The sequence below is a fragment of the Diadema antillarum genome, unplaced genomic scaffold (genome assembly GCF_040938485.1).
Source record: "Diadema antillarum isolate AM-2024a unplaced genomic scaffold, OU_Dant_1.0 seq00000016_RagTag, whole genome shotgun sequence".
Classification (NCBI taxonomy): domain Eukaryota; kingdom Metazoa; phylum Echinodermata; class Echinoidea; order Diadematoida; family Diadematidae; genus Diadema; species Diadema antillarum.
In genome coordinates this window covers 1-12620 of record NW_027271136.1, presented here as the reverse complement: position 1 = coordinate 12620, position 12620 = coordinate 1, and the positions used below count along the sequence as shown (strand labels likewise).

General features: G+C 38.2%; 1 protein-coding gene across 1 annotated transcript in view; it reads right to left on the bottom strand.

Moving 5' to 3' along the window:
• Positions 1–11491, bottom strand: part of LOC139725151 (protein CLEC16A homolog) — a gene marked incomplete at its 5' end in the record, with an annotated part of 54284 nt that extends 42793 nt beyond the window's left edge. The window contains one exon of the mRNA XM_071636241.1: positions 11380–11491. Within this exon, the coding sequence (XP_071492342.1) occupies positions 11380–11491 (112 nt within the window). The remainder of the gene's footprint in view (positions 1–11379) is intronic.
• Positions 11492–12620: the final 1129 nt, after the last annotated feature.

Here is a 12620-nt window from a genome sequence, read left to right as displayed (position 1 = left end):
ACAACCAACAACTTTCCCCGTGACTCCAATTACTGCAGCAAAATTGTCTTCTATCCTTGAAGCTTTGACTGAAAGCAATTTCTGAGAAATGCAATTTTGCTATCAAACAGAAAGACATGAACATCAATGCATGATTCCATTTTTATCTAATCATGCTAATGGCAGTCAAACTACCTTTCCAAGAAAGGAAAATATTTGGCTGGGCACATGTTTCTAAATGATAATAATAGAATGCATTTCCATACCAGGAAATTTCACGTGTTCCTTCATACATGATTGAAAGAGTCCACAGGGGATTGTAAACACATTAAACGTAATTACGGTTAAATGCCTTCATTAGTGGAAGCAGACCACTTCTTTTCCAGTCATTGTAAACTGGGCATGCTCTCTTTAAACATATTTTCTTTTGTCTCTCCCATACGGGTTGCAAATTAGTTAGAACTGTAATTTCCTAGTGTGTGGGTCTCAGATATTTGGCTTTTGTCTTTCAAATGATGTTGGAGACAAGAGATATAAATGGCATACATCTGTCTGTTTTGCTTTGTTTGTTCTACTTAGCAATGTCTGCGAATGCCTATTTGCATTTCTTCATATAAAATCAACCATGCGCAAAATGGCAGTAAACCCCAAGAAGACGAAGATATAAAGCATTCATTATAGTTTCACAGCCAAACTTAAGAATTTGGTCTGTACATATTCTTTCAGCGTAACATACACTGTACAACGCTGTTAGTTGTATAATTTCACATCCAAATCTATTTCATTTCTTGTCACATTTGACCACTGAGTTCAACTAATGCTCCCCAAAATCTAATTACTGTACTGGGCTGTGATATCATGGTCATATGCAAAGCTTATGAAATAACTTTCCCATATCTGAGTTACAATGTACAGTGTAGGAAAAGAATTCTGAATTCATTATTTTTTGTTCTTGTACCCACCACCAAGTTTGATGACATTTTGATTAAAGCTAAGATTAGAAAATTAGAAGGAAATCCTGGATGGATTGATGGACAACCTGAAGCACAATCAATGGGATTTCTTTTCTCAAAAAAACTTCAAAACTCATCCCACTCACCCCCCCCCCCCCAAAAAAAAAAAGAACAAGCATTCAACTTGAATCACAGAGTACTGGCCCTCTCACAGTTTTCCACATGATTCTCCACACTATTCGGTACCTTGGGGTACCAAATAGTAGAAAGCTGCCATTTCATTTACCTGTTTTCCCAGCGCTTTTTCCTGGGTTATAAAAAAAAAAATGGATGAAAGTAACATTTAGTGCTTTATGGAAGAAAATGTTGTTGCAACAATAAGCTCAGCAGTACAGCAGCATCAGCATCAGCACTCTCATACACTACACCAGTGATCTCAATGTCACACACAGACAGCTGCACTGCACTATGCATCACCAGTCTACTGAAGACGTAAAATGAGTTATCATGGGACAAGTTTGTGGATTATAATGATCTCATTCTGGATTACAAAAATAACACAAAATATTAATGTCACATTACAGTAATTATAGTAAAAGGAAAATAACAGCATTGCTGAATTGGCACTGGGAACATTACTGCTGACTGCTATATACAAATTTGGCTGCCATGACGGCAGTGTGTAATTGTACATCTTACAAACACAAGATGGCACTACACAACGCTGCAACCTGGGGTATGACGACACCCCGAGGCATGGCACGGTGCATCATATGTTGGAAATCTGCCACAACAATCACTAACCAAACACATGCAGCCTATATGCTGTCTTTGTGCTCATCAAAGCGAGATCACAGTGAGTTAGTGTACTATCATTCCACTAAAATGCACTGAATTTAGAGCAACGACGCACATGACTTTCAGGTTACTTCAGGGTATGGCAGATCATTGCTTGGAAAAGAATTTACAGGACATACCAACAATGGGAAATAATAATAAAAAACAAGTTTCACATTTCCTGGCCTCTGTAAAATGAAAGTAATGCTTGAAGTAGTTACTGATAACTTCCTCCTTGCATGGCTGGCGATTGCTGGAAATATTGTTTTTTCTCGTTACAAACAAAGTACAAATTAGCGCTTCATACGGATGCAATGTTAATGAACATTTCCTGGAAGAGTATAGTTTGGCAAGTTGCCAAATCACGATATGTGAAAACACAAAGAGCATGATTTCTGTGAACAAAGCAATAATTGAAAAAGATAAATGCAAAACAACAAGCCCCCACATCTTCTCATATTTTCTGTACAGACAGTCTATTGGACTGGAAAAAAGCAACCCTACACCATGACGAATTGAATACTTGTAAAGACTTCCTTAAAACCAACGTCTGTGCATGTATGCGTAAGGAGGCATTCACTTTAGTGTGTGTGTGTGTGTGTACAAGCATTTAAGGGCTAAACCACACCCACTACGAATTGCAAACCTCTGATTTTGAAACATTCTAAACCACTCCCTACAGGTCATTTGTAAATACCATATGCACTGAAATTACGATGTTACTTCAACCATCCTTAGAGCTAAACTTACACTGAAAACCAAGGATTATTGAGTTGTGTGACATTATAACATTCAATTAACTCTCTATGTGCCACGTTCGAACATCCGACTCAGTCGACGGCGTGCCAACTTCGCATATTCTGCTCAACACACAAAGCCGCTTAAACCGATCCATAAATCGCTAATCCCGCGGTACGATGAAAGTGTTTCTCGCGCTTTTATTCCTGTCACATACGGCTTGCATTCTGTGTGGTGATTGACTATCAAGCGGTGTTCTGAACTAGATTTGCGTGTACATTCTAAGTTTCTGCCACGGTTTTATGTGCAAAAGTCATGCCTTTACAGTAATGTAGCAACTGGTCATTCAAAAGAAAAATTGAAATTAGATTTGTCATACAATTTATATCGAGGCAAAGTTAGGCATTCCTCTTTAACTTTGCTCACTATTATGTCAACCATAAAAGAAATTTGTAGAAGTTATACAAATTGGAAAAACCGAATTCTTTCTCAAAGCATGACTACCTTCGTGTCTCAGAATAACTGGCACACAGGGGTTTTCCACCATGGCACATAAAGAGTTAAATAATCATAGCAGTATTTACACATTCAAAGTCAAGAACCAATTCCTTTTTTAAAAAGTACTTAACAAATTTTGGGGCATCCAATGCATTGAAACTGGGCAACTTAACTTTTGCAAGCTTAATTTTTTCACACTGGAATAATGGTCAGTGAAATTCTATTTTCATAATTGTGCAGACTGAAGATATTTGTACTTACAATGTATGTTAACATGTCCAATCAAATTAATTCAAGTGCAGATCAAATTTGGCAACCACTTTTCACACCTCAAAATATTCACTGTTGTAACACAGCGGTATGTTTCATGCTCAACATTAAGATGGTGCCAACTGCTAAAAAAAAAAGAATTCAATTCACACTAACCTGCAATAACATAAGCAAAGATGTCAGAGATAACGCAGAGCTTAGCAATGCTTATTGCCTTTGTAGTGGTAATTTGCTCCTTAAAAGAAATATCACTACATGTCATAGAAATCCCTGCCGCATCTATTCCTAAAAGCAGTAGGGGAAAAAAATCAATCTACTTGAAAACAGACATATAGCTGTTGTGGCAAAAACTCATCAAAAGATGAAGAAGAAAAAAACCACTTTTTGCAAACAAACATCCCTAAGGTCATTACATGTGTCACGTTCCGTAAGAGCCGCTAAAAAAGTATAGAACGTAATTTGCCCCAGAAGGTTTCTCGTTAAATGCTGCTACCATGGCAATGATGAATATGCCGTCATGCCAGGCATATCTGTACTCTTGAGGCGATTGCACAAACAAGACGTCACGTGAATTCCTCGAAAATTGGGAAAGGCCATTCCCTCTACTTGAGCTTTTACAAGAAACTGACTGACCAGCCAATCAACCCCTTGACCGCCAGAGCGACTGACTGACCACACAATAACTCCAATACTTCAAATACGGTTTGGCAGAGGCATTATTAATAACACAGCACACACACATGGCACCAATATCACATCACAAGGTTTTCCAATACCATCTGCCATACCCCTGACTGTTGTGTGCAAACACATGATATCATATCTTTCCACATTATGTTAGTTTGGCAAACAAATAAGATATGAAAAGCCTGCACAAATTCGTTTTTCCATTTTTTTTCTCTAAAATCCAATCGCAGACCTCATTAAGTAAACATTATTGACCATGTGTTATTATACTCTTGTGACAAAGGCGGCAATATGGTGAGACGAGATAAGTCCTAAAATACACTGACATTGTATTAAATTATTTAGATTGTATCGACTTACTCTTTGTCAAAGATTTGTCTAGAAGTACAACTGTATGTAACCAAGTTTTGATTTTCATGCAACTGAATCAATCTGTGATGACATAATGATGTAGAGAACATTGCATTTTTGACATTCCAGGCTGGTGGAGAACACGCTAGAAGCTTTTATTCACAAAACAGACTATGCTAGACTGGTATAGAACACTCTAGAGTACAGTATTCATCGCATAATCGGGACAGGTTGGGAGTAGCAAACACGGCCCCTTTAAGCGAGGTGCCCGATTTCGCGATGAGTACTCACCATACACTAACGGCATACGACATGTACATGTAGTGCACACACACACACACACACACACACACATGCATACTGACGTACTGTACATGTACATGAATACACAACACGCTATCCCTCGGCGCGACCCTCCAGCTCTCCCTGCATTCTCGCAATGATGTAGAGTAATCGCAACTGGGTTCGATTCTTCTGTCAAACACGCGTGTACACGTAATCAATGTCAGCTCATAGTCTAGATTCATAAAACGTTACGTATTCGCACATACATTGAACCCTTCTCATCTTTCACGCTCTCCCTCCCACTCTCTCCCCCATTTCACTGAATACGTAACTGTTCATAGCCCTCATGATTTCAATCACGTAACTTTTGCCCAGTCACAACTGAGGAAGATTGTGACGTACACACAGATCACAGTGTACAGCTGTATTGAAAGTTGAAACCAAAGACAGTAGATAACAAGATACGAAGGCGCGCGATAACAATGGACTTTGCCCTCAGAGTGTATGACTGAGATTAAACAACGCACACAGCCTGGGCTGTATGAGCGAGGCATGTTTTTTATTGGATTTGAGTCGAGTAGGAATTGCAAGCGAGCACATGGCTTTGCTTATGTAGGGGAGAAGAATGTTCGCGAAGGCATGTGCTTTGCAATGGCATGGATACTTATACACGGCGCTTTCGTGGCTATGCATGTACATGTACTGGATGGACGGAGGTCAAAACACACCAATCCGAAGCTTGCTTTGTAAGTTTGTTGTAAACGACAACTGATACGGAATCTTTGAAATATTGTTGTGGTATTTTGGTAGATTTTTTTGTGTAAAATATTAACAAAATCAAAGATCGCTTGAAGAAAAATTGTCCCGTTTATCAGAGGTCCCCGCCCGATTATCCAGTGAAAATAACGTGCGGTGGAAATGTTTCTGGGAAGCGTATATCATTTAAGCGAGGATCCCGATTATCAGATGCCCGATTATGCGATGAATACTGTATTTTGTATACGATTCAATCATCGTCTATATATCTTGTAATCACTGAAATCTTGTCTCTTCTGTTTTCAAAGCACCCATAAAAAGGGAAAGTACCCTACATAATGAATTGCGTTAATTTAGATCGTTAGTCATTTTGTGCAAATCCGTCTGGTCTGAAGTGTGTCGTAACAAACCGTTATCAACTCATCGCGCCATTGAGGAAATGATGTCTGGCCCACAGCTAATACATATGTAGCTTCGACATAGTGCTCCATGATGTACCAGTAGGTAAAAGAGAGAGAAAATCCCCTGTAACAGACAACATTTGTTCTATTAGGTAAAAAAAACAAACTACAAATGTCCCTCCCAAAGGCTGTTACGAGTGTGATTCTTGGAATTTCAGCATGATAATGCACCCAGGGGACAGCTAAAATTAAGCTTTCCTTCCTACACATTGCCTCTGTGCATGAGTGAGAAATTAAATCTTGCCACCCTTTGAAAACAAGACAAATCACCAAAACGAAAAAGAAAAAGGAAAATTGTTGTTACCTAATACTAGCAGGCATACAAACAGATGTTTCCAGAGACCACACTGTTGAAGTGTCCCCTAGAAGCAAAAATGTATTTTTCTTTTCTTTTTGACAGAAACAGAGACTGGAAAAACTGCTCATATTGAAGAACAAGAGATATATTATCTCGAAACTAATGAGAATAATGAGATGGCACAAGCATGGTTTATTGGTTTCAGAAGAAACTGAAAGTCACGAAAGAGGAGTAAAATCCCTTCGACATAATCCCTTCTGTGATTTTTCGGTGGTATTGTGTGTGTGTGTGTGTGTGTGTGTGTGTGTGTGTATCTAGTACATTTGCCTGATGATTTCCAACTACACTTCTTCAAATGTCATGATTTTTTTTTTTTCACTAGCAGTGTGAATGTCCCTGATGTGAGATGATTCACTTGGGTGGTTAATTGATGGATTACAGCAAGTGCATTTACACAAGGAGTGTGAACAAAGAGATATCAGCACATATTGCGTTCACTGATAATAAATATCAAACAAAACTGTCATATGCATGATCGATACTCTTTAGCAAGTTAATGCCTTTCAGAATGTATCCCGAGTAGTGGCAAGTAGATTCAATAAAGGTAGAAGACAGACTACAAGCTCTCTCTATGTAGAATGACATCAAAGTGGAAAAAAGCATGATGAACATCTTTACACCAAAAGGAACAGTTCCTGAATAATTCTCATGTCACAGTGACTGGGCATATGGACTAATGTTATCACATTTCCTGGCTGGCACCATTTCATTTCTGCACTTCTGGCTCTTGCAAATATGACTAAAATGCACTTTGATTCAGGCAGTGTTTTTCTTTCTTCCTTTTTTTTTTTTTTTGGTAAAATGGTCTTCTATTTTAAAAGGAGATTTTACAGTCATCAGGGCTCCCAATTTTTTCACCTACAGAACAGCTCCTTCTTTCATTTCTTATGCCTCAGATTTCAGTCATTGATAACAAGCAACAATCAACATTTCCCTGTATTATTATTTATCTCACATTCCACAAGATTCTAGGCTTCAAGAGAGGTGAAATGCTATTGCCTGTACCAAAAGAAGAGCTCCACAATAGTTATTGCTTTGATAAGGAACTAGGGGTAAATCAGTTTTCAAAAAGGTAACAGGTAGGACATTTTACGTATGATTTCTCAGGTTTTGATCACACGCTTTATTAAAACCAAAAGAACAAAACTGTCTCTTCTCAACACAAGGCATCAGAGTCTAAACTCTGTAACCCTCACGATGCTGGTACCCAGTACTGACACAATGCATGTTACTCCCGCAGTTACCAAAAACAGTAGTACAATATTCTGTGGAATGTATCACTTCCAGCAGAAATTATGAGGGGAAGAAAATGCAAACAATATGGGTAACTTCTGCAGCTCGACAACACAATTACACACTCTGCTAATTTCGTCCACTTTTCCAGCTGAAATTATGGGAAATTTGGGAATGATTTGCGGCACGTTTGAATTGAGGAAGGCTCGTCTCTCTGAGGCATGACTAACAGGAGACGATGACCTTTCCCTACCAGGGGTGCCCTGGATTCTCAGAAACGGATGATTATCTCAGGCCTTGCAAACTTTTGTTTCACTTCCCTGCAGACGAGAGCGGACTGTCACAACGAGAAATGGATGATGTTAACCACTCTTCGCAACTCCTCTCTTGTTTCGCACATATTACCACCCTGACCTTTTGTGCAAAACCACGTAAACATGAATAGTGATGATGATGAATTGCGAAATGTCCCATCGTTGGGCTGCGCCATTTTCACTTGAGAAGAGTCATAGAAACCTAGAATTAAAACAACCGATAGAAATCAACCACGACTTTCCATTGTACTTTGTTTGGGCAAGAGCCATTTACAATGTAACATTATCAAAATGCTTTAGTTTAATGGTGAAATCTTATTTTCTTATGCCACAATGATGTGATACTAGATTGCACAATATAAATACAAAACATAAATGATGTTGCTATACATAACACAAAACAAGTTGGCACTGCTGATAAACCTGCGTGAATATAGAGGCTGGTGTGATATGAAAATTGAGTTCACTGTGTCTAGGCACTGAAGAATGATAGTAAGGTTTTCAGCTTTTTCTGTCTGCAATTAGAAAATGAAATGTGTGTAGTGGTGGTAATGGGCATGAGTGACGGGAGGTACATTGTAAGTTCATTAAACAAATGAGAGAGGGGTAGAGTGTGATGGCAACAAACAGCAGAAAAGTGTATTATCACCTCAAGCCCAGACATCATGACCTAAGTATCTTTGAGTCACTTTTAAATTTGCTCTATTGGTAGAATAATGGCCAGCGATGAATACAGTCCTACAGAGTATCCCATTTAACAGTAAGAGTAATTGCACTGAAGCTCTTTAAAGAGCAACTTTATCTTAGAAGTATGGCAAAACAAACAGTAGATATCATCTTTATTGTGGTTTCATGCTATTTAATGCAACATTTTACGTCCATCAAAAAAACATATTTTCTAGAAAACATATGGACTGGTTAGACAACAAGAGAAGGAAAAACAAAATTAACTATATGCAGCTAATGTTTTGAGTTGTGTCTATGACCAAAGAAAAAGTGTAGCTGTAAAATCATTCCATAAGAGAACATATTCCATCAGAGGGGCATACAATTTGACTGCAAAAGCTCATCAAAGCTCACCCACTGTCACATGGGCCCAAACTAGCTTGAAATGATGAACAGTCCTCCCATTGGGAGATTGAAAAGGTTAAAATAATAATGATAACAATAATCCACAACATCCATCCCACACGCCCCCTTTTCAATAAAAAAAGAAGAAGAATATCAATACAAAATACAAAGAAAGCTGATATGGAGGTGACCTTTTCAAAATGACAGTCACGCACATTCTGAGAAATTGCGATCAGGGATGTGGCAGCAGTTATGACGGTGTGTGTGTGGGGGGGGGGGGGAGGAAGAGGAGGAAAAGTTAAGTTTTAGTAGCTGTCTCTTCTAAATTTATATCATGAACACTGGGGGTGGGGAGGGGAGTGCAATTGGGAGAGGGGAGTGCACTGAAAGAATACTGAAGCAAACAAGTGAACAAAAACTCATGCATTAATGCACATATCTGCAAAGTACAATATGCGCAATCATAAAAACATATTGCTTTACGTTCAAAGCCAGTTAGATTTATACAGGCAGGAGAGAGAGAGAGAGAGAGAGAGAGAGAGAGAGAAAGTCAAGGAAAGAATGGTATATTCATTCACATGGACATTGGTTCTCTAGCCATTACATATATACCTTGTAATGCTACAAAATTCAAAAAAACTTTGGTTGATGTGCACTGTCCTGTACACAACAAAGTCTTCAGTTTAATTTATCTATAAGTATAAGATTTTAAACATATTATACTTCCCTTTTTATCTGCACCTTCCATATAGCCCTGCCAGCTAAATAATCACAGAATTCTTCTTTTGCAAACATTTATCTTCATGAGGCCACAAGTCCCAACGTGTTAGTCTTTACAGGCAACAAAAACAAAACAAAACAGAACAAAAAACACCCAAACAAACAAACAAAAACAAACAGAATCAAAATACACAATTATTTTGTTCTACTGCACTCCATATCCATTCATTGCAATTCATTGCAGCAACTTGTACAACCACAGCAACTCACTCCACATAAGTGGCGACGAGACAATGCTGTTGTATGCCTCAAAAAGACAGGCCTAGAATTCAAACCCTGGCCACTGCACTTTGTAGCGTTCTCAAACTACATGTAAGCACATATCCTTCCTTGCCCTTTCACTCACAAAGAGACAATGTACTGGCAAATTCACAATCTCTAAAGCTGGTTAACATAAGCAGCAAGGGAAGCTGAATGGAAACATCAGAAATCTATTCTGACCGGACAGACAGAATGGTGAAGCATTTGTTCGAACAAGTCTACTAGAATTTTGACAAACCAAACTATTGCTTTAAGCCAAAATGGCTGAAGCTACATTCCTACCTGCAAATTAGGTCTATGAGAAATTTGATGAACCAAATGATCACTTCAAGCTGAAATGGTGAAAGCTACATTCCTGCCTGTAAATTTTTCCCTGCCATCCAGGCAGTATTCAATCTTTTTTTTTTTTTTTGACTGTGGTACAAGTTAGTTGCAATATTTCCAAGAAGAATGTTCTCATCTGCTTGTACAATATTCATCTGTAGCAGAAGATCAAATATAATCCCTACAGCATCTTTACATACCAGTAGATTTCATTATACAAATACTTGACACTTTAAGCAACAAGAGTCGTGCTTTATCATTCGCAGCCACTTTCCGACTTGACGCCGACAACCCTGGGGTTTTCTGGAAAACCCCCGAGGGTCGAGGGAAAAAACAAAAACAAAAGTGGTTTCACATCAGATATGACAACCGGAGAATTATTATCTCTAGAAAGCTAAAGGGTTTCGTACAGTGGTGTTTATTTGCTTTCTTCCCACATCTGGGATGCCTTTAGCCCACACATGCACGATAATGTTCACATGAATATTCATGAAACTGACACGACCTACTTTTTCTGAGCATGTGCCATCGGTTCACCGCGGAGCAAATACGAGACGTGGCGCTCACGTCACCGACAGCCACCCACCGCGGGCGAGGATTGACACACCGTGAATATTCATGAAGAGTGCAGCAGTTCTAAACACTGCCTCGGACAAACAACTTCATTTCCAACTCCCCCCCCAAAAAAAACTTGACCATTGACCAGGACACTGATGGGCCACTACAGCAGACCTACTGTACAAAGGGTTGTTTGTGCTCCTGTCTTGTGGGAGAGTCGCACACTCTTGCTCATCTGACAACAGAACACCCACTCTAAGACCATGCTCATGGAAAACCTTCACCAGTCTGATACCAACAGCATGATTTTGCTTCCAAGACACAAAGAGAAGCTCTTGCATATGAAAATAATGACATCATGATCATGATTACAAATCGTTTATGATGATGATGATGATAATAATAATGATTACAATATCAATAATAATCATAATGATAATAATAATAATAATAATTATAATAATATTAACCATCAATGTTATTATTATCATAATCATTATCATTATCTGTATCATTATCATTAGTATTATCATCATTATTATTATCATCATTATTATCATAAATCAATAATGATAATGACAATAATTGGATGTAATCATATCGATAATGCTAACTCCAAAAGTTCCATCATTATTTTCTCATTCCCTTAGCACTTCCTGTCTTACCTGCAGTGGGCCAACAAACTTGGCAACACCCCAGCCCAATTTCTTGCTGTCAGGCTCGACCAGGATGAGTTGATGGATCGCGATCACCAGGAAGCGACGCACTCGCTGAGGGCTGAGTGGAAGAAGAGGCAAGTAGAGACAACGGAAGAAGGAAAAAAAACAGAAGAAAAAAAACAAACAAACAGATAGACAGACAGGCAGACAGAGAGAAAAAAGGGAGAGTAAAAAATTGGGTAATCAATCAATCTCAGACATCATATTGAGAATCAATTGTAGCCAGCGGGCAACTGTGATATCCTCAGACAAGATGCTATCAAACAAGTGCCCTTCAATCTTTTTTTTTTCACCTTTTTGTTGAGAAGCTCTCCCTGATTTCGACGAAATTTCATCCCACGAAGGCATTTTGTATCAAAATAGCATGCAAAATAATATTCCCGATGATTGAAAATGAGAAATGACAGGGTCCCTCGAAATCTTGCCTCATTTTCCTCTTAGTTCTTCTTGCATCAAAAGTTCAACATTTAAGAAAAAAATACACACTCCTTTTCTGAAACAAATATTGCAATATGATTGTGAAAAGAACATTTGGGCACTTCTAATAATGCAAACAAATAACTTCTACATATACACCTCCCTTCATGGTCAAGAAGACTTTCATATGTAGAGTACAATTCAAGCATGTTCAACAAAAACATGAATACCAAAACTGTACATTTTCACTAAACACTGATATGGGTCACATTTACATCTATGTTTACCAAGCTGAGGTAATAATGTTTAAATTGCCTCACAACTCCCTAGTGGGGATTTTAAGATTCCTAAACTTTTTTTGTTTAATGTCCAATTGTATTGAAACTGATTCTAATCTGCTTGATTTTATTCACTGTATTTAAAGGGCATGGTTTATCTATGTTGCAAGCTTCAAATATCTGAGCTGCAAGGTCTTACACGCTGCCTGTGTTTCTGGAATTGTGTATGAATAAATGATGAATAAAGAATATTTTTTAAGAATGATAGCTTAATGTTTCAAAACAGGGTGAAAATCTGCAAGAGTCATACTCATAAGCCACACTTAAGATTTTCCATAGACTGTCATGTTCGAAAAGCCATTTTGGAAAGCTGTTAAAGGGCACAGTAATGTTTGTTCATACATCATTTGATAGCAACAGCTTGATAAAAAAAAAACAATAATTACATGTCTGAGTGTCGATTTTTTTCACCCATTTCTTATCTATTTGCAT